At 47.9% G+C, this 23,089-nt stretch overlaps 1 protein-coding gene and 1 long non-coding RNA gene across 10 annotated transcripts in view; one reads left to right on the top strand and one right to left on the bottom strand.

The window, feature by feature from the left end:
* The window catches only part of LOC309519151, a 289,434-nt gene that overhangs the window by 85,498 nt on the left and 180,847 nt on the right, over positions 1–23,089 (bottom strand). The gene's annotated exons all lie outside the window — the stretch shown is intronic.
* The window catches only part of MPRIP (myosin phosphatase Rho interacting protein), a 158,333-nt gene that overhangs the window by 67,913 nt on the left and 67,331 nt on the right, over positions 1–23,089 (top strand). For all 9 annotated transcript variants that reach the window (XM_082199572.1, XM_082199573.1, XM_082199578.1 and 6 more), the window contains exons 4-5: positions 8,212–8,363; positions 14,467–14,551. In XM_082199572.1, coding sequence (XP_082055698.1) covers positions 8,212–8,363; positions 14,467–14,551 — 237 coding nt within the window. The remainder of the gene's footprint in view (positions 1–8,211; positions 8,364–14,466; positions 14,552–23,089) is intronic.

The following is a 23,089-nucleotide window of genomic DNA, read 5'->3' as shown; positions in this document are numbered from 1 at the left end:
TTTGTCTGGAAGCAGTTCTTACTTGCTCCCAGCCGAGTGTGTAATTTGCAAACCTGAAGTGCAAGTTTTGAGGGACAGGTAGGGCAGAGGAGTAGCATAGAGGCTCCCTCCAGGGGAACCCTAATGGATGGGACAGGACTTGGGGGAGTATAAGGACCCCCCCCAGGGGGAAATCCAGGGAGGGGGTAAAAATCTCAGGGTGTGGGGGACTGGTGCACTCTTGTCGCCTGATGTGACTATTATCTGTCCAGGACTTCTAAGCTGTAATAAAGCCTTGTCCTGGCTTGGGGAAGGGCCATAGCTCAGTCATAGAACATCTGGATAGCTCAGTTGGTTAGAGCGTAGTGATGATAACGCCAAGGTTGGAGGTTCGATACCTGCATGGGACAACTACATATTTCTGTACTGCAGGGGGTTGGAATGACCGTCGGGATCCCTTCCAACTCTACAATTTTGTGATTACCATTATCCATCTCCCTTAATTGACAGAAAATTCTGGATAGATAGAAAACGGAGTAACTTTGATTTCTATTATCTGTTTTGCATACAGAAGGCAGGCCTCAGGTTCTCTCCAGGTAGAATCATTGAACAATGGGAAGGGACCCCAGGGTCATCTAGTCCAACCCCCCGCAATGCAGGAATCTTTAACCCATGGCCCTGAGATGGAAGAGTCTCATGCTCTACTGACTGAGCTCTCCCATATAGGGCAAGGGAAGAACCCTTCCTGAAAGCCTGGACAGCTGCTGCCAGTCTGTGCAGGCAGTACGGAGGCAGATGGGCCAGTAGGCAGACGAGGGTCCCTGTAAGCTAGTTGTCCTGGGTACCACATCTCTGTGTGTCGCCAGAAAGTTGGCACGTGGTGGTCAGCGTACAGGGCAGGTTGCTCTGTTTTTAGGATCAGATTTCGGACGTTCCTTTCACAGGAAGCGCTCTAGATCTCTGGTGCTTTTCCCCAGTCCTACTGCCAGGAAAACTCTTTACTGGGTGGTCTTTTCGTTGAAAAGGGACGGCTTTGATAAGAAAACTCTAATTGTGGGCACTTTCTGCTTTATCCAACTTTATAGATAAAATTTTATGGCTGCTTTATGCAACTGCAGCCTCTGTCTTAAGGTTGCTACAGAGAGAGGTTAAGTTCACCTCCCATCTCCCAAGGGATGGGGGAATATTTGGGAGAGGTCCCAGGGTATCAGGTTCAGCTGAAAAATGCAGTGTTCTCTGTGGTGTGTAGTTAAATAGATGGATGTTACTGGGAACAGATGGATCAGTCTTCTTTCCAGTCTGCGTCAGTTTTACGTGTGTTCACAAGTCTGTTATGTCCTGTTTCCCCATCAATCTGCAAATCTTTTTTTAAAAATCCTTGCAGAAATATGCATTCAGTCTCTTAATTTCTCAATATACGCATCTCTGGACACATCTGTCCCCAAATAGACAACTTTTCGCTCGTTTTGAGCAGAGAAGTGCATCGCAAAAATTCGGAGAAGTTCAAAATCCAAAGGATGATTGCATTCTGATCTGTGTCCGTAACCCAGGAGAGGTGCAAATGGGGGCAGTTTGCTTAAAATGATGGACTGAACAAAATCCCCCTCCTTCCCTCTCTAGTCACCCCTCTGTCGCTGCTGACGGCATTTGTCACTCTCCCTAGGAAGGCCCTCTTCTCATTCGGAGCATAAGAAGATCCATTCAGGATCAGATCAGAGTTCCACCAGATCTAGCATCCTGCTTTCCACAGTGGTCAGTCATTTACTTCTGGAAAGTTTGCCAGCAGGGTGTGGAAACAACCACCCGTTTTCTGCCAATATTTGCCTCTCCCCCCAGACAGCTCCTTGGACGCCTCCATTTTGGAACATTTAAAACCAGGAAGTGAATGCTCCAGTTTTCAAATGTTTTTTGGAAGCCGAACAACCGACTTCTCAGTTGCTGAACATTTTGGAAGACGAACGGGCTTCCGGAACGGATTACGTCCGACAATTGAGGTTTGACTGTAATTACTATTGATAGCCTTGTCGTCTATGCGTTTCCCTAATTAATGACAACTGAGAGCAGGCCTTCACTATACATTTAAAGCACACAACCTCACAAAGAATTGGGACAGGCTGTGGCAGATTGAGCAGCTGAGAAAAATAGTGGGTCCAATGGTCAAGGAGGCAATTTCTGAGTGTTCTGTAGAGCAGCGGTTCTCAACCCGTGGGTTCCCAGATGTTGTTGGACTACAACTCCCATCATCCCTGAGCTCTGGCCTTGCTAGCTGGGGTTAAGGGAATTGTAGTTCAACAACATCTGGGGACCCACAGGTTGAGAAAGGCTTCTGTAGAGGGAAGTAAGGGGCAGATGGGGCTCGGTCACCTGGGAAGGTAGCCCATCTAGGAGAAGGAAGACCTGAACTGACACTGCCCTGTGGGATATCTGAGGGAGAAGAAAAGGCTCAGGAATAAGCCCTACGCAAATCTGGAGTGAAGTTCTGAAGATGATTGGGTGGAAGAAGAAGAAGAAGAGTTTGGATTTGATATCCCACCTTATCACTACCCAAAGGAGTCTCAAAACAGCTAACATTCTCCTTTCCCTTCCTCCCCCACAACAAACACTCTGTGAGGTGAGTGGGGCTGAGAGACTTCACAGAAGTGTGACTGGCCCAAGGTCACCCAGCAGCTTCAGGTGGAGAAGCGGAGACGCGAACCCGGTTTCCCAGATTACGTGACTACCGCTCTTAACCACTACACCACACTGGCTCCTTGTACGCCTCCTCCTGCGGCCAAGCTGGGGCCAAACGTCTTGCTTTGCTTTCCTTTGGACCCCATCAGCGAGGCCGAGAAGGGGGTCTTGTTGTCTGGGCAGCCGAGGACCTCCAGACACGCTGCCCAGGCTGGCACCCTGGGGCGGTCACTTCGGTGCTCGTAACGCAGCAAAAACAATGCGGGAAGCAGCAGTTGCGAGCTACCGGTTTCTGCAGCCACAGCAGGCGCTGTGATTCTCCAGTGGTTTGACGACTTCACCCCCGGAGGAGCACTCCATTGTCTCTCAAGGCAGACGGGTACCAGCAATTGTAGTTTATGGAATTAAAGTTGCTGGAAGTGGTGTTGCTCTGTGAACGGGGGAAACTGCCATCCTCCAGGATTCTTTGCGCTTGAAATGTGTGTTGTCCATGCTTTAAATGCAGCGTGCAGATCTTCCCGCATCCGTGAAACTGCTTCCATCTTCCTTTGTGTTGATGATTTCCCCGAGGTTAATTATTTGTTAACCTTCTGGTAGCTGGACTTGTGTTTGTGTGTTGCAGCTGTATCTGGAAAGGAGTGGAGCAGGCCCGTGGCAGAGGTTTGCTGGGGGTGAATCGCTGCTGCGAAGCACGATTACAGCTGCATGCGAGAATTCCCCATATAAGGTCAAAACAGCCTCGGAAAAATAAAAGCTTGTTTGATTCCATCAGCCCAGGGGAAAGAGAGGGGCGGGGCCTGCTTCACACATGGCTCTTTTCTCCCTCACATTATTATCCTTCTGGCTGATTTCCCCACAACCGAGAAGACAGAAGCCACCTGGAATAAAAGAGTCCTGCCCCATCCCCTTGCTCCCCGTATTTAAACTTACAAGCATCCTCACACACCCATTTGCAGCGTGGCTGTATGCAAATACTGGACTTCAAGCAGGAGTTTTAGGGGGTTTTTGTGGGGCAGGGGCATTTTAAATATGGAGGGTGCCCAGACCCTTTATCCTAGGTGGCATCCATCTTTGGGGGCCAGAAAGACAATTCCCTGGTTTATTTATTTTGGGGGGCATTTTGCACCTGGCTGTTGGCCACTTGTGACTAAGTGAATATGCCCGGGCGCCATCAGACATCTCCGCCATCTGGAGGCGCATCCCTGGGGAACCTTGGATCTGGACCGTGTGAGCATAAATGGGCAACTATGCAAACTCAGCCCCACACATTTGAAGAACCATTATACCTCTTCAAACAGCCACAGCCTCCCGCAAAGGGTCTTGGGGACGCAGGTGGCGCTGTGGTCTAAACCACAGAGCCTAGGGCTTGCTGTTCGGATGGTTGGCGGTTCGAATCCCTGCGCCGGGATGAGCTCCCGTTGCTTGGTCCCAGCTCCTGCCAACCTAGCAGTTCAAAAGCACGTTAAAGTGCAAGTAGATAAATAGGTACCACTCCAGCGGGAAGGTAAACGGCATTTCCGTGCGCTGCTCTGGTTCGCCAGAAGCGGCTTAGTCATTCTGGCCACATGATCTGGAAGCTGCACGCCGGCTCCCTTGGCCAGTAAAGCGAGATGAGTGCTGCAACCCCAGAGTCAGCCACGACTGGACCTAACAGTCAGGGGTCCCTTTACCTTTATTCCCTTCACAGAGCTACGTTTCCCCGGAATAGTTTAACAACTGTTTCTTCTTCCCAGCGAACTCTGGGAACTGTAGCACTGTGAGGAGAGACTTCTCTGCACCCTTAACAGTCTACAGTTCCCAGGATGCTTAGATGAGTGGAACCCACGAGTATTAAAAATGGTGTGAGAACGCTTTATGTGGTGTCAGTGTGGTATAAACTGCCTTGAACTCTTCCGAGGGCAGGGTGAAAATATAAGGATGCTGAGCAAGTTTGGGCATCCGACAGGGTTAAGTCTTCCTGGCTCTCTTGACGCTTGAGATCCGCCTGTTTCTCAGTCTACCTCTTTGCTCCTGGCTGGTCCGATTGGCTGTTTAGACTTGCTGTCTGCCTTGAGTAAACTTTACGCCTCTTTTTAAAAATGTCCCCTGGCTGAACTTGCCATCCCCGTCCATGAAATGCTGGGAAGACAGACTCTCTCTCGCTCCCCGGCCAAAAAACCCTCCCCAGATTCTGCTGCTACTTCAATTTCCACCCTATTTCATGGCTGGGTGTTCAGGTGGTTGTTCCACTTTGCAAGGAATTGTCTATTCTGATAGTGGCTCCGCAGCTCCTGGGGATACTGGTGTAGTGGTCAGAGTGTCAGGCTAGGACCCGGGAGAGCAGGGTTTGAATCCTCCCACTCGGCTCACTGGGTGACCTGGAAAGCCAATTCTATATATTGGACTGCATGCAATAATCCTATAAGGGAGACCATTATTGATCAGGGATGGGAAAACTGGTTTATTCCTAGCTTGCCATTTTCAAATGCATCCACCTTGAAGTTAGACCCATCCTGTTCCCGCATTGATTTGTGATTTTCAGAAAAATCTGCTTGAATATTTGCATCTGAATGCGCTATCTAAGCCTATTTTGATATATTATTTGGTCTGCGAACTGTGTTCAGACACCCCAGAAGCATGGGGAAAAGATGGATAGCTTAAATTTCAATCTTCATGTTGATCTAGGAGGGTGAGGTTCAGGCGAGCTCATCCTCTTAATTTCCAAGGATCAAATTCCTCCGACATCACTGATACTATTATCCCCAAAATTCAGAAAGTTTGCCCTTGTAGATTTAGATGGTGGTATGTACCAGGGAACCTCTGCGTAGGTTTGCGGCCAAGGCAAAGTTTGAATTATCCTAACTCACTTGGTAGAACATTAGATTCTTAATTTCAAGGTCGTGGGTTCAAGTCTCGCTTTGGGCAAAAGATTCTTGCATTGCAAGGGGTTGGACTAGATGACCCTTGAGGTCCCTTCCAACTCTACAGTTCTAAGAATTAGCTGCGGCACACCGTAGACTTCAAAAACAGCCCAGCTAGGTGGTGTTTAAAAAGCACAGCAAGCTCGCTGCAAATTTTGGTTGCTCCAGGCATGCCTTCTACAGTGGTACCTGTCAAGAAACCATTAACCTCTTGCGCCAGCAAGCGCCTGGCTGTGGGAGGCCCAGCTGTGTGGGGCAAGAGCCGCATCGCTGCCACCATTTCCTCTCCTCCTCCTCCTCCTCCTTCACTTTCGTGCCTGGCATCCTTTCCAAGTCTTCTGAGAAGCTTACGGATGATTTATACTGCTAGAAAACGCTTGTGTGTGCCTGCCTGGCTTGTCTGCCACGCTGCTCACCGAGGTTTTTCAACTTGGCAAGACAAGGCGGGCCGTTGGGGGCCGTTCTTTGCGCATGTAAACACAAATTGGCCATGTCCCATGGGGGGGGGGGAATTCTGATGCAGGCTCCGTCTCCCTCCCACGATGCTTTGCCAGTGTGCCTTTGCTGGCATGTTGTAAATCAGGGGTCCCCAAACTAAGGCCAGCGGGCCAGATAAGGCCCAAGGGACTCGTTTATCCGGCCCGTGGCGACCCCCGTCGTCCACTCTTACCGGCGCTGCCCTGCGCGGCCACCCACTTCCAGGTCGGAGGAGCACTGGAAATAGCTTCCCATGGGGGGAATGGGGAATAGTGTTGCATGACTGGTTATGGACCTGGGCAGAGGGGCCATTTTTGTCAAGGGCTAACATAATCCTAGCATGTGGACAGTGGCCTTGGGAGTAGCCTATCTGATTGAAAGAAAATGATTTTTTGTGATCAAATCACATTAATAGCGGCTGAATTTTTAAGTGCTGTCCATGAAGAAAGAATGGGCCATGATAAAGAGACTTAGTGGTTTTTAATGGTAGGTGATGTTGCTGTGTTGTATTATATTATCTTTGTACATCGATTCATTTCTTGGAGTTAAGAATAGGACTAGGATAAATTGTGTTCATTGAGCCCGTATTTTATACAGTCTGTATATGATGTTTGTTTGTTAATGTGTGGTGTGTTATGCCTAATAAAGGATTTTGAATTTGTTTTTTTGTGTGAATTGCTCGTATTCCATGACCTATATTTGTAGTAAGCAGAGACGTTACAGCCCATTTTAGTGTGGAGGGAAAATTGGCCGTCTGTACCATTAGACAGGCGTGAGGGCACTGTCTTGAGTGGCAGATGTTTTTTGGGGGGGCGGCAGGAGAAGCCCCTCTGACTGTACTTTCCTGCCCAGGAGGACACAGTCCCCATTGCCAGCCTTGAGATGAGATTCTGCTGCCAGTCCCGTCTTGCGTGGGTGGCGAGTGCAGAATCTTGACCTTCGCCTCGGGCAGCAAAATACCTTGAGCTGCCCCTGAGATTGGGCTTTGGTTTAAAAAACATGGTGATTTCGGGTAGGGTGAGGGGGCGGCATTGGGAGGGAGCAAAGATCAACAGCGAGTGTGTTTTGGAAAGAAAAGGCAACCCAGAATAATTTGTTTGGCAGGTGTATATAGCAATGCACTGAGATGACTATGTTGGCTTATAATAAGCTATCGTGGTGACTATTATGTCCTAGGATAGCTCAGTTGGTAGAGCTAAAAAAAGAGAGAAAAAGACTTCTGATTCTTTGTCTGTCAGCTTCCTAGACTTGGGCAAAATCCTGGCTCCCAAGTAGTATCCAGCTCTTCTACTTTCCACAAACTAACCTTTTTTTCAGACTTAAAACCCAGATACCACATATTCTTTTTCCTTTTTGCACAAAAAGTCCATAAGGGGTTTCCCGTTATTAATAAAGGGCAGTGATGATTTTTCTATAACTAAACACGTCAACTTCGCCATCTCAGCCAAATCCATTAATTTCAGTCACCATTCTTCTGTAGTAGGTAATGGCAAACCCTTCCATCTTTGCGCATTTAACAATCTTGCCGCTGTGATAATAAACAGTGGTACCTTGGTTTACGAACTTAATCCGTTCCGGAAGTCCATTCTTAAACCAAGGCGTCCTTTCCCATAGCAGCGGGGGACTCAATTTACAAATGGAACACACTCAACAGTAAGCGAAACATGTTCTGCTTCCAAGGCAGAGTTCACAAACCAAAACACCTACTTCCGTGTTTGCAGCGTTCTTAATCCAAGTTGTCCATAAACTAAGCTGTTCCTAAACCAAGGTACCGCTGTATTTCAATATACGACCCCAGGAACTGTGTAGTTCTTTAAGGGCGCTGGGGGGTTGTTTGGAGACACCTATTCAAATGCCCTTTTAAAATATGTTGGGGGGATTAATGGGTTGTTCTTGTTTTTGTTTTTATTATGTATTTTAAGTTTATATATTGTGATTTTATCTTGGCAACTGCCCTGAAATCTGTGTTCTAAATTTAATATATATAAAAAAGAGAAAACAAAAAAATGAACTACAGCTCCCATCAGCTCCAACCGGCAGTGTTACACTGATGGGAGTTGTAGTCCAAAATGTCCAGGAGGACACCTGGGTGGCAAAGGCTGCTGTACAGGAAAACACTGAACATGTGAAGCAATGCTCTCGTCCTTCCTCCTTATAACTTTCCCGCTTCCATTCTCCCTTCTAGCCAACCACCCTGCCCCAGGGCACCATCAACATGAACCAGTGTACGGATGTCGTGGACGGGGAAAGCCGGACCGGGCAGAAGTTCTCCCTCTGCATATTGACGCCTGAGAAGGAACACTTCATCCGAGCGGAGAACAAGGAGATCATCAGCGGGTGAGTTGGCAGCAGTGTGTTTTTGGAAGAGGGGCAGCGGCAGAGGGCAGGAATCGAGAGAGGGCATGGCATGCAGCAAAATTCTCAATTCGCTGTTGGAGTAAGAGGCTCAGGGGGTTCAAGGAGGGGCCGTTTCTGCACCTCGTGATGCTGAGCGCCCCTTGTGGTGGGGGGCCAGGGACCCCCACATTTTGACTCTCGCATCCTTGGTTTGTTCCAGGTGCCTTGTGGGATGTTTGGGCGATGTCGCCCTCTTCAGGCAAAGGAGAGGATAAGAATGTGCAACGTCGGCCTCTGCGATTGGCTGTCAGTCTGAAGCCTTTGGATAGGCTGGGCCTTGCGCAGATATTGGGAGCTTGGCCTCCTGCCCTTGCCTAGTCAACAGCTAACACCCTAGTCACCCTTCCACCCCAAGTCTTTCCAAATGTCGTTGAACCCAGAAAATCATATATTTGTATCAGGGTGTGGAATTGCACGCCAATTCCATACCAATGTGAGACACTGTATGAAGATATATTTCAAAGAAGCATCACTCCTATTACAGCTCCAGCAGCTGGGTAGCCCTTTCCTGAACAAACATAGACGATGCCAGTAAATTATATAAGTTTTTGTAGTATGAGTCTTAGCCTAAGGTCCAGAGACACACTTGCTATAGAACTTAGCATGGTTTCCCATTTCTTGGTCGATATCGACTTAGCGTTGCCAAAGTCTGCTGGGTGCTAACACTTAGAAGGCCCTGTTCCACACACACACACACACACACACACACACACACTGGCTTGACCATGGCCTCCACCTGTTCTTCAAAAGTCCCAGCAGTTCTGCAGGGAGTCGTTTGCTTCTGGGAATGTCGCACACAAGCCAATCTTATTGCAGTTCCGGCACACACTCTCCTCAGCCTTTTCTGGTTTTGACTTGCTCTCTGTCCCCCTGCTGTCCCCTCTCCCTGTGTACACAGCTGCTCTTCCTCTCTTTCCCAAGGAGGACTGACCTTAGGAAGGAAATTAAAATGAAATATTCCTCCTCCTCCTCCTCCTCCTCCTCCATTCCCTGCAGCCTACTTCCCGGGGCCTCGCAATTTGGCAAACGCTGAACGGTTAGGCGTCTGAATAGGGAGATCTCCCTTTGAGGCGCAAATCCACCCGTCTCCCTAGGCCAGACATAGGCAAACTCAGTCCTCCAGATGTTTTGAGACTACAACTCCCATCATCCCTGACCACTGGTCCTGTTAGCTAGGGATGATGGGAGTTGTAGTCCCAAAACATCTGGAAGGCCGAGTTTGCCTGTGCCTGGCCTAGGCCTAAAATCTCAGCCTGCCTCCCTCCAGAGCAGTTTCTTCACCCAAATTCTGAGCAGTGAAGCACACTTGCTTTTTCTGAGTTGGTAATGTGCTCCTGAAAGGATCTACTGTCAGAGGCAGTTAAATGATCTACTTTCAGAGGCAGTTAAATTCCTTTTGCAGACGTTCCCCACCTTAAAGTTTACATTCTTACGAAGGCCCTGGGTTAGGCTGCTTTTAAAATCAAGGTGGGCATGGATCACTGAGGACTAGGATCATTTTTAGTCCCGAGCCCGTGGCAGGCTAGAATCCTTATGCAAAGACGTCTTGAGCTCAGCAGGTCTGCATGGAGCGGAAGCGGAAAACCTGAACTGCCCTGAGCTGCAGCCGGCTAGCCTCTTTCGTTCTATTTTTTTTGCCTCTTAAACCTGCAAATCCTGAAATAGGCGTTAAAACAAGGGGGGGGGAGAGATTGAAATGAGCACAACAGACAGGGAGAGGCAGAATCCAGGCTGCGGAATTGGACCTGACCTGTTAAGCAGGATTTGCTTGTTTCCTCCGTCTCCCTGTCACAGCTGTCCTGCCCAAGTCGGGCTTGATCTGCGGGAATTAATTGTTTCCTGAATTTCGTGCCCGTCTCTCTTGCTGGGGCCAGAGTGCTCCAGCCGCCTGCAACCCCTTTCTTGGAGAAATGCTTCATGCCTAAAGAAATGTTCGGACTATGTACAATGCACGGTGGTGCGAACCTGTACGGTTTGGGGAGATCTGGTTCTTTCAAAACTGGGGTTAACAGGGGCAAATCGGCCGGCCACATGGCCTTAGAAACCGAATTGGCGTCAGTTTTGTTCCTTTGAGGAGTTATCCGTCACAGAGCTCCCTGCGAGTCATGGCGAGATTTTTATGTGCTTTATGGACTGCTTTTAAGCTATTTAAAGCGTGCTGGAATGCTGCCAGAGCAGAGGGCAAATTGGCCACATCCACACAACACATTTAAAGCACTATCATACCACTTTAGGCAGAATTCTGGGAGCTGTAGCCTGTTAAGGAGCTGAGAGTTCTTAAGAGGTTCCCTGCACAGAACTACAACTCCCAGGATTCCCTGGGAAGAAGGATTGATAATTAACAGTCGGATAATTGAAGCTCTGTGAGGGGAACATGGGCCTCTCTGCCTCTTTAACAAACTACAGTTCCCAGGATTCTTTGGGGGAAGCCAGGACTCGAATGCTTTGCATCTGGCCTGAGCCTCGCCGATTCTTGGAATTCTGCTATTAAGAGGATGAGCCCAGAGCAAAGTCTGTGGTCCTAAACAGTGTTAGAAACTCAGCTATATTAGCTCATCGCCAAAGGGCAGATTAAGTCTGGGATATGTTTGCCACAATGGTACGTCTAGGCAAGGATTGCCAGCTCAAATTGTCAGAAACTGGTATCGCGATGTGAGTGCCCTGTTAGTTTCAGGCAATTTATCAATATATCGCTCATCTCTAGTGTCAGGATCAGTCTCCAGCACCTCCAGAAACCCTGGGGTCAGTGTTGACAAGACTGAGTTAGATGGACCCAGTGGTTTCATTCTGTCTTGGTCGACTTTCTGTTCACCCTGGGAAGGGAGGCAGAGAGCAGTTGCTCCCTCCTAAGTGAGCCGTCTCAGGGGCTGTTGGCACAATTCAAAGTGTTGGTGTTGACCTTTAAAGCCCTAAACGGCTTCAGCCCAGCTTACCTGAAGGTGCGTCTCCACTCCCATCATTCAGCCCAGATACTGAGGTCCAGCTCCGACGGCCTTCTGGTGGTTCCCTCCCTGCGAGAAGTGAAGCTCCAGGGAACCAGGCAGAGGGCCTTCTTGGTAGTAGCGCCTGTCCTGTGGAACGCCCTCCCAACGGATGTCAAGAAAATAAACAAGTATCTGACTTTTAGAAGACATCTGAAGGCAGCCCTGTTTAGGGAAGTTTTTTATGTTTGATGTTTTATCGTGTTTTTAATATTCTGTTGGGAGCCTCCCAGAGTGGCTGGGGAAACCCAGCCAGATGGATAGTATAATAATAATAATAATAATAATAATAATAATAATAATAATAGGTAAAGGGAGCCCTGACCATTAGGTCCAGTTGTGGCCAAATCTGGGGTTGCAGCGCTCATCTTGCTTTATTGGCTAAGGGAGCCGGCATACAGCTTCCGGGTCATGTGGCCAGCATGACTAAGCCGCTTCTGGCGAACCAGAGCAGCGCACGGAAACGCCCTTTACCTTCCCGCCAGAGCTGTACCTATTTATCTACTTGCACTTTGACGTGCTTTCGAACTGCTAGGTGGGCAGGAGCAGGGACTGAGCATCGGGAGCTCACCCCATCGCGTGGATCGAACCGCCGACCTTCTGATCGGCAAGTCCTAGGCTCTGTGATTTAACCCACAGCGCCACCCGTGCCCCAATAATAATAATAATACGTTGTTGTAAAACCACTGGATTTCCAGCAGCTTGATTTCTGAGATCAGGCTGCTTCTGTCATGCTGTTCACGTGAAATCCCCCCCTCCATTGAGGTTGGAGTGGGTTCCTGTTTGGCAACACGACGTCCATCTGTTTTAGGTTTGCAGCTGCTGGCTTGGGGGTGGTGGTGGTGTGAGAATTTGGGGTGGTTATTATTACAATTATACGCTGTATTCTGTGCCCTTGCTGCCTCTTGAGAAGCTTGCGTCTGGGAGCTTGTGCAGTTCAGAGTCAAGAGAGAGAGAATCATAGAATCCTAGAGTTGGAAGAGACCACAAGGGCCATCGAGTCCAACCCCCTGCCAAGCAGGAAACACCATCAGAGCACTCCTGACATATGGTTGTCAAGCCTCTGCTTAAAGACCTCCAAAGTAGGAGACTCTACCACACTCCTTGGCAGCAAATTCCACTGTCGAACAGCTCTTACTGTCAGGAAGTTCTTCCTAATGTTTAGGTGGAATCTTCTTTCTTGTAGTTTGGATCCATTGCTCCGTGTCCGCTTCTCTGGAGCAGCAGAAAACAACCTTTCTCCCTCCTCTATGTGACATCCTTTTATATATTTGAACATGGCTATCATATCACCCCTTAACCTCCTCTTCTCCAGGCTAAACATGCCCAGCTCCCTTAGCCGTTCCTCATAAGGCATCGTTTCCAGGCCTTTGACCATTTTGGTTGCCCTCTTCTGGACACGTTCCAGTTTGTCAGTGTCCTTCAAAAGGCAGGCTTTTATTTTCACGGTGGCGTTGAATAAACTCCTGAAAAGTAGAAGCTTAGCCCTGGAGTACACGGACGCAACCCCATGCACAAACAGTGCACCCTGTGCTTGTGTGTGTGTGTTGGAATAGAGATTAGAAACCACCCCACCGCTTGGGAGGAGAAGAGAAGGCATTCACATTGAGCAGAGGTTTGGGGTGGGGAAGGGGGCACAGTTACTGCTCTGCTTGCACCAGTGCCCACGTTGTTGCTGTTTGCACAGAGAAGATTTGAGGAGTAATGGGAAAAGTTGTAGCTCAGAGGTAGAGCATCCATTTAGCATGCAGAAGGTTGCAGGTTCAGTCCCCAGTGTGGTGGTGGTGGTACAGTGGTGCCCCGCAAGACGAATGCCTCGCAAGACGGAAAACTCGCTAGACGAAAGAGTTTTCCGTTTTGGAGGTGCTTCGCAAAACGAATTTCCTATGGGCTTGCTTCGCAAGACGACAATGTCTTGCGAGTTCCTGCTGGTTTTTTCCCTCCTCCCCCCCCTTTTCTAAGCCGCTAAGCCGCTTATCAGCTGATCCGCTAATCCTTCAATGGGCTTGCTTCGCAAGACGAAAAAACCGCTAGGCGAAGAGAATTACAGAACGGATTCTTTTCGTCTTGCGAGGCACCACTGTATTATTATTATTAGGGTTTGCAATCGTAGAAGAGTTGGGAGGGACCATGAGAGTCATCTGTTCCAACTCTGTGCAATGCAGGAATCTTTTGCCCAACATGGAGCTCGAACCCCTGACCCTGAGATTAAGAGCCTCATTCTCTATTGTCTGAGCTATTGCTCTGCTGGAAAATGGTACCCGATTCCTAGAGGGCAGTGAAACATATACAACCATCCTTTTCTTAACCCAAAAGCCCTCATAGTCTATTCAGATGAGCCATACCTTTCCAACGCCTCCCTTCCTTTGAACTGCAGATGTTTGGAAATGGACTTGGGACAATTTGCATGCAAGTTGTGTACTCTGCCACCACATTATATCCTGTCCCCCAGAGCAACAGCTGCCTGGATGTCTCCAACGTAAGGGGGACTGTGTGTGTGTGTGCATGTGCTTTGAACACAGAGCCATGACAAGACTATTATGTTGTTTTCCCTCAAGTCAGATTTCCTGGTTAGTCCATTGACTTAAAATTGCAAATGTTAAAAGCATTGGGAATACCGCTTCCACCCCCTCCGATCTACCCTGGTGTTGCACAAGCCCAATACAGTGGTACCTTGGTTTACAAACTTAATCTGTTTCGAAAGTCCATTCTTAAACCAAAACCGTTCTTAAACCGAGGCATGCTTTCCCTAATGAGGCCTTCCACCGCCGGTGCCCTTCTACCGTTCGGATTCCGTTCTTAGACCGAGGTAAAGTTCTCAAACCAAGACACTATTCCCAGTTTTGCGGAGTTTGTAAACCAAATCATTCTCAAACCGGATTGTTCTTAAACCAAGGTACCACTGTAATCTACCTCTTTCTTTAATAGATGCTTGTAGCCAATCAGCCAACCTGCTCCACGAAAGGGGGAACCACTGCCAGTCTCACCTGGCTCTCGGAGCCTTTTCTGGATGCTTCCCGTGACACGATTCCTAACTTTCCTCTCTTTCCTCTTTCCTCCAGGTGGCTGGAGATGCTGGTTGTCTACCCAAGGACGAACAAGCAGAACCAGAAAAAGAAGAGGAAAGTGGAGCCCCCGACTCCGCAGGTAAATCGGTAGGAAGGGGGAAGTGATCCCCACCAGTTACGGTTAGCAAGATATGGGACTCCCTTTGAAAAGCACGCCTCTGAAACGAAAGCAGCTTTTCACAGCTTGCTCATGGCTTTGCAGCACTCATCGTTTCTTTTTCTTTTTTTACCAATTTTTAAAAATTGATTTCCCAAATCTTATCAAATTGGCCACAAATTAAGACAGATTTAATACCGTTTTTTCCCAAAAATTGGTTTCCCGCACTCCATTCTTGATGCGTCTAAGGTTTCCTCTTGTCACTGCTTTATTTTCCTAGTTGCTTCTAGTTCACATTCCATTCCTTACAATTCACCTTATATCATATTGGCCCGAATATAAGCCGCACCCGCAAATAAGCCTCACCTTTAAAATTCAAGGGGGGGAAAAAGACAATACCTGAATATAAGCTGCTCCCTTAAAATTCCGCAGGCACTCACACCCATAAATGGCAAATGTAGAAGCAAATCCGAAAGTGATATCATAAAAGCCCATTTTTGTAAGGTTGCAAATTTAAGCCGCACTTTAACTTTTCACCGTCAGAATTTGGGGGGGAAGTGTGACTTATATTCAGGCCTATACGTTATTGCAGTAGTTTTTGTTTTTTTGTTATTTTAAAACTTATTTATCCTTATCCGTCAGCTATCCACTTGCCAATTCCTGCACGTATAATCTTTTAACATTTGCAACATCATCTTGCGAGAAAGAAAGTGGGGTCAGGAAGGAGCACCCAGAACCACATTCTGCGCTTTCTCTGTGGAAGTGTAGGACTTTGCCTTAGCCTGAGTCCTGCCTCTCGCTTGAGGAAGAAGTACAGTTTTACTGCCAAAATCTTTGGTATTCAGAGCCATGCAAAACAGGGTTCAAAGGCTCAGCAGGAGCTGTGCATGGCTGAGCAAGCGAAGACATTGGTCCAGCAAGCCACACGCCCTCTCAAGTCCCGTTATGTGGGAATGGAAGCATGGAAAGGGAGGCTGTTCTTTGGACTGGGCAAGCAAACGGGAATTCCTCCCTGCGAGGGATAGAATCATAGAATCATAGAATCATAGAGTTGGAAGAGACCACAAGGGCCATCGAGTCCAACCCCCTGCCAAGCAGGAAACACCATCAGATCACTCCTGACATATGGTTGTCAAGCCTCTGCTTAAAGACCTCCAAAGTAGGAGACTCCACCACACTCCTTGGCAGCAAATTCCACTGTCGAACAGCTCTTACTGTCAGGAAGTTCTTCCGAATGTTTAGGTGGAATCTTCTTTCTTGTAGTTTGGATCCATTGCTCCGTGTCCGCTTCTCTGGAGCAGCAGAAAACAACCTTTCTGCTTTTGACCATTTTGGTTGCCCTCCTCTGGACACGTTCCAGTTTGTCAGTGTCCTTCTTGAACTGTGGTGCCCAGAACTGGACACAGTACTCTAGGTGAGGTCTGACCAGAGCAGAATACAGTGGCACTATTACTTCCCTTGATCTAGATGCTATACTCCTATTGATGCAGCCCAGAATTGCATTGGCTTTTTTAGCTGCCGCGTCGCACTGTTGGCTCATGTCAAGTTTGTGGTCAACCAAGACTCCTAGATCCTTTTCACATGTACTGCTCTCAAGCCAGGTGTCCCCCATCTTGTATTTGTGCCTCTCATTTTTTTTTGCCCAAGTGCAATACTTTACATTTCTCCCTGTTAAAATTCATCTTGTTTGTTTTTGCCCACACCTGGGCCATCTGTTTACAACCTGCGCTGGCATCTCTGTGACCCAGAAGATGGGGGACATAGAATCATAGAATCACAGAATCATAGAGTTGGAAGAGACCACAAGGGCCATTGAGTCCAACCCCCTGCCAAGCAGGAAACACCATCAGAGCACTCCTGACATATGGTTGTCAAGCCTCTGCTTAAAGACCTCCAAAGTAGGAGACTCCACCACACTCCTTGGCAGCAAATTCCACTGTTGAACAGCTCTTACTGTCAGGAAGCAGCATCTCTGAACCAGACTGAGCAGAACTTTCTCCCTGGGAGGCTGGGCTATCGGTGGGTCCTGGAGATGGTGCCAGAATGAGAGGCAAGGCCAGCGCAGGAGACGGGAAGATGCAAAGTGCTTTAGTGATCATAGGATCATAGTAGAGTTTGAAGTCCAGCCCTCAATGCAATGCAGGAATCTCAGAAAGTTTTTACTGATGTTGAGTTGGAATCTCATTCTTGTAACCGGAATCCATTGGTTTGGGTCGTAGCCTCCAGAGCAGGAAAACACAAGCTCGCTCCATCTTCCATGTGACAGCCCTTGAGATATTTAAAGATGGCTCTAACAACAACAACAACAACAACAACAACAACAACAACAACATTTTATTTATTTATTTTTTATAAAAAATTTTATTAAGTTTTAACAATGCACAGTATAAAAGAAAAAATACAGAGACAAGGACAAAAGAAACATAAAAACACAAAATACATACTACAAAATACAATACAAACATTAAGCACAAAAATACATACATTAAAAAACTAACAATAAAAAAAGAAAAAGCACATATAGGAAAAACACAAAAATTCCCTCTTTCTTAGTTTTATATCTTAAATTCACATATTTTCCTGACTTCCTCACATCGCCCGTTCTTGTATCCCTTTTAAAAGTTGGTTCAGCAAATTCATAGCCCTTAGTTTATCTATTGTCAACAACATTTTATTTATATCCCGCCCTCCCCAGCCAAAGCTGGGCTCAGAGCGGCTAACAACAGTAAAAATAACACAGTTTACATAAAATCATAATCATTTAATTGAAATACATTCTAAAATCAATTCATTCTAAAATCAATTCAGAGTCAAATTAATGGCAACCATTGGGTTAGAGTTCTGTGAGGATTACCAAAGGAGGGGGTCAGACTGCCTTGGCCAAAGATCTGGTGGAACAGCTCTGTCTTGCAGGCCTTGCGGAAAGATGTCAAGTCCCGCAGGGCCCTTGTCTCTTGTGACAGAGCGTTCCACCAGATCGGAGCCATGGCCAAAAAAGCCCTGGCTCTGGTTGAGGCCAGCCTAACCTCCCTGTGGCCCGGGACCTCCAAGATGTTTTTATTTGAAGACCGTAAGGTCCTCCGCGGGACATACCAGGAGAGGCGGTCCTGTAGGTACGAGGGTCCTAGGCTGTATATCTCCTCTTTAACATACCCAGCCTTTTCAACCTTTCCTCATAAAGCTTAGTTTCTAGACCCTTGATCATCTTGGTTGCTCTCCTCTTCACATGTTCTGGCCTGTCAACATCCTTCTTAAGTTGTGGTGCCCAGAACTGGACACAGAATTCCAGGTGTGGTCTGACTAAGGCAGAATAATACTATGACTTCCCTTGATCTGGACACTAGACATGTATTGATGCAGCCTAGAATAGCATTAGCTATTTTTGCTGCTGCATCACACTGTTGGCTCGTGATAAGTTTGTGATGAGGGGTGGAGTGGAGCACCAGAAGGGGAGCTCTCCTCTCGATCTGATTCCCTGAGGTGGTTCACCCATCTCCTGACTTCCTGGCACAGCTCATTCCAACCTGTTGGCCCCTCTCTGGGTGAAGAGAAGCCAACTTCCCCTAACCCTCACCCTGGTCTGACCAGCCCTCCACGATGTGTCCTCGGGACACATGGCAGACTGCATTGGTCCGGCTAGCTCAGCGAGGGTTCAGGCAGGAGTCTCTCTCTCCCAGGCCTATGTGGGAGCAGCAGAGATTGAGCCTGGGATATTTTTTCCCCATCCCCCCCCCCATGCCAAGCAGGCACACTGACCCTGAGGCACAGTCCTCTCCCTGCACAGAAACTTGCATACAATGGACTTGCTGTATCTAGATCCAAATAGCAAGACCCTAGAGGTCCTGGGCCCTAAGGAAGTTAGATTAGCCTCAACCAGAGCCAGGGCCTTTTCAACACTGGCCCCGGCCTGGTGGAACGCTCTGTCTCATGAGACCAGGGCCCTGTAGGATCTGATTTCTTTCCGCAGGGCCTGTAAGACAGAGTTGTTCTGCCTGGCCTTTGGCTTGGAATCAACTTTATCCCCTTCCCCTCTTTCCTTTTTCCTTCTGTGATGGAACTCCTATTTGAGGACTTCCCAGGCTTTTTTCTGGCCCACGTAGGACCAGTGTGGATAGTTGGCCTTGGTGAAGATTTGACGTTTTCATCCCAAAAAAGTTTTTGATTTGAGTTTCTATTGAAATGAGACTGTATTTTAATGTTGTATTTTAATCTTGTTTTTAAGTTGTATCTTAATCAATTGTTTTATATCTGGTGTTAACCCCCCTGAGCCTGGTCTTGGCTGGGGAGGGCAGGGTATAAATAAAATGTATTATTATTATTGGGATGTGGGTGGCGCTGTGGTCTAAACCACTGAGCCTCTTGGGCTTGCCGATTGGAGGTTTGGCGGTTCAAATCCCCGCGACAGGGTGAACTCCTGTTGCTCTGTCCCAGCTCCTGCCAACCTAGCAGTTTGAAAGCACACCAGTGCAAGTAGATAAATAGGTACCCCTGTGGCGGGAAGGTATATGGCGTTTGTGTGCGCTCTGGTTTCCATCACGGTGTCCCATTACACCAGAAGCGTTTTAGTCCTGCTGGCCACAGAAAGCTGTTTGTAGACAAATACCGGCTCCCTTGGCCGAAAGCGAGACGAGCGTCCCAACCCCATAGTCGCCTTTGACTGGACTTAACCGTCCAGAGTTCCTTTTTCACCACATGGTGTTCATATGCGTACACAGAGTGACACCCTCCTGCAGCAAGGCAGACAAAGGCTACTTCCTGGTTGCTGCCTACGGGCTTCCGGCTCCCTTTTCACAGCTGGAAACAGGGAATGTATTGTTGACTGTCCACAGGCCTCCCCAGTTGGATTGGATTACCCAGAGCTCTGGTTTCCCTGCAGGGGAGAGGTTCCCTGGAGGTGACTCGGAGAGTAAGAGGCCACAGCTGAGGTTGAGGCCATTCCTAGATCTTTTGGGGGCTGGGACTGCGTTCTCTGGGGATCCAGTGACAGCGTTGGTCTCTTTTTTGACTATAAATGGTAAAAAGAGAGAGAGATAGAGAGAGACCCAAAACCCTGGTGCAGGACCATGACTTATTCTTTCCGGCCGGAGTCTGGGGGGGGGGGTGAGAATTCAGCCCCTGATCCTATCCGAATAGCTGCTCTTCTTCTCTGGGACTAAGGCTGTGTTTAAGGCACACAGCTCCCCACAAAGACAGCTCAGGACTGCGGTTTATCCCTTTGAGAGCCTGAAGTTCGCAGCACCCTTAACAAACTCCAGTTACCAGGATTCGGGGGGGGGGGGGAGTTGTGTACTTTGAAATTACAGTTGTGTACACAGACTAAGGCTGAGATTTTGTTGCTGGGTTGGGTTAACCCAACGGGTTAATGGCATGTATTCGTGGGCCTGCCCCCCAGGAAGATTCTGGCATTTGGGGTCATGAGATGGGAGCCACATGAACATCTCCCCAGGTTGTCGTTGTTGTTGTTAGAATTTGTATACCGCCCGATACCCAGGGGTCTCAGGGCAGTTCACAGAATAAAATCAAGGTATAAAACCACAAAATTCATAATAAAAGTAAAAACAACCCAATAGCTCTCCCCCCCCCCAAAGCATTTAAAAGGGCATAAGATGTAAATCAGATTACCCAAAGTCCTGGTTAAAAAGGAATGTTTTTGCCTGGCGCCTAAAGGTGTACATTGAAGGCGCCAGGCAAACTTTTCTGGGGAGAGCATTCCACAGACGGGGAGCCACTGCAGAGAAGCAGTGTTGAGTGGAGAAGCTTTCAGAGCGAATTGTGCATGGTTTAATAGTCCGACTGTGAACCTTCTCCTTGGTTGTGACAAGGCTTAAGCCCGACTGGAGCGATTTCACAGAGCTGTCATAATGTTGTGAGGAGTTGAGAGGCAGGTGTCATCTACTTGTCTTCCTATTATTATTATTATTATTATTATTATTATTATTATTATTAAAATTTGTATACAGTGGTGCCTCGCAAGACGAAAAGAATCCGTTCTGTGATTCTCTTCGTCTAGTGGTTTTTTCGTCTTGCGAAGCAAGCCCATTGAAGGATTAGCGGATTAGCGCTATTAGCGGCTTTTAGTGGCTTATCTGCTGATCGGATCAGCTGATAAGCGGCTTAGCGGCTTAGAAAAAGGGGGGGAGGGGAAAAAACCAGCAGGAACTCGCACGACATTGTCGTCTTGCGAAGCAAGCCCATAGGAAATTCGTTTTGTGAGGCACCTCCAAAACGGAAAACTCTTTCGTCTAGCGAGTTTTCCGTCTTGCGAGGCATTCGTCTTGCGGGGCACCACTGTACCACCTTTTATCTGTAGATCGCAGGGCATTTCATAACAGAAAATATACAATATAAAGAAGCACAAAATACATAATAAGAATAAGAATGAAAACAAACCAATAATCTCCTCTCCCATAACATATTTCCCCCCTGAAATAATTTTTATTGGTTTTACGCATACAAAATATAAATGAACACAAACTGTAAAAACAAATCTATATAAAGAGATTCTCTAAATCTCGAAACTTCCCCCCATCCCCTCCATGGGGTCTCATTTTAAACATCTACAACTGCATATTCATCCGTACTCCAGTTTTTATATCAAACCATATTGTCCATAATATTTTTTACACGACAAGTGGGTCAAAATCCTGTTCTTATAGCGCTCTCCCAAATAACTTATAAAATTTTCCCATTCTTTTATAAAGTTTTTATCCTCTTGGTTTCTGAGTTTTCCAGTCAGCTTTTCCCATAACACATTTAAAAGGACATCAGATGTCATGGCAAAGGCCTGGTTGAAGAGGAACGTTTTCGCCTGGCGCTTAAAGGTGTATAAGGAAGTTGCCAAGCGAGCCTCCCTGGGGAGAGCGTTCCACAGATGGGGAGCCACTGCAGAGAAGGCCCCGTTCTCATGTTGCCACCCTCCGGACCTCTCGTGGAGGAGGCACATGGAAGAAGGGCCTCAGACGATGATTTTAGGGTCCAGGTCGCTTCATGTGGAGAGAGAGAGAGTCCTTGAGGTATTGTGGTTCTGAACCACTTAAGGTGCTATAGATTAAAATCATCACTTTGAATTAGGCCTAGAAACTAATTGGCAGCCAGTGCAGTAGGGTCATACTTGTTACGATATTGAAGCAATACAGCTGCGAGCTACTGGTAGCTTGAAAACAAAACATAATGGGAATGTTGGGACTGTTCCATAGGAAACAGAGGGACAGTCAATTCACAGTGCAGAGGGCACCGGAATTAGCTCAGAGTGTAATATGAGCTGTACAGGAAGTACAGGAGGAGTTTTGTCTCTCGGCTGTTGGAGTTTGAAGAGAGCAGTCATGTTTTCTGTAACGCTGCAAAGACAGAAATAAAGGCATGTAAATACGTTTCTGTCTATCTCTTTCCCCTGCCCAGGGGGGGCAGGAAAGAGGGGGGTGTTCTTCTCACGCTGAGAAGGATCGCCTATCGCGACCTCTGCCTGGATCTTGCCGGGAAAGCAGACAGGGAGGTCAACCGGAGACCAAGCCGGGTGCCTGGAAGAGTTGCCAGTTTCTCCTGATAAAGGCTTGATTTCCGACATCTGGTAGCAGATGGTGGCATAAGATGCTCAAACCACCTTGTCCCAGCTGAAATTTCCGAACCGTCTTCAGAGGCAGCTTAACGTATAACGCATTGAAGTAATCCACCGTCAAGGTTACCAGAGCATAGGCAACAGAAGTTAGGCTACCCCTGTCCAGATCCGGGCAGAGCTGGGCTGCCAGCCAAAGCTGATGGAAGGCACTCTGTGCCGCCGAGGCCACCTGAGCCTCGCGTGAACCCACTTCTCCGATCTTCTGAGCATCTTCTCCATCGCAGGCTGTCCTTCCAAGTTCTGTGTGGGACCCATGTGCCCTTGGAAAGGAGGAGAGGTCAGCTGCTTGTGGGCTGCCCACTGCAACTGGCTTCACCCCCCTCAAGGTGCCCACATGCCTTCCAGCTCCTTGAGGGTTCGTGAGGCAGAGTCTGATGCCATCTCCAGAAGGAAGCTAAGCTAATGCTTGCGCTGTGCTCCATTCTCCACCAAGGAGAGGGAACTGTTGCAAGCCACGTTAGTGCAAACTAAGCAAGTTTGCAGAGGCCTGTTTTGCAGAGTTCTGCTTCTGCCAGTCAGGGAGGAGATGGAAGCCAGGCCCCAGAGCCCTTGAGATCCTATTCGGAAGCCACACACCCTGTTTCCACTGCTCTGGAGTGGTTCTTGCATAGCTATCAGACCAGAAGGACTACAGAACTGGGTTTTCCGTGTGTGACTAGAAGATGAGATTATCCATCCAGCACAAAACTTTGCAACTCATTCTGAATGATGGATTATTATTTTTTAGGAAATAAAACTTTATTTGCATTAGCCAATGGCCATAGCAACCTAGCAGTTCAAAAGCACGTCAAAGATAGGTACCGCTCTGGCGGGAAGGTAAACGGCGTTTCCGTGCGCTGCTCTGGTTTGCCAGAAGCGGCTTAGTCATGCTGGCCACATGACCCGGAAGCTGTATGCCTGCTCCT

This window comes from Podarcis vaucheri (genome assembly GCF_965113315.1).
Source record: "Podarcis vaucheri genome assembly, chromosome: 14".
Lineage (NCBI taxonomy): Eukaryota > Metazoa > Chordata > Lepidosauria > Squamata > Lacertidae > Podarcis > Podarcis vaucheri.
The sequence above is the reverse complement of the archived record's forward strand: the minus strand, read 5'-3'. Positions and strand labels throughout refer to the sequence as shown.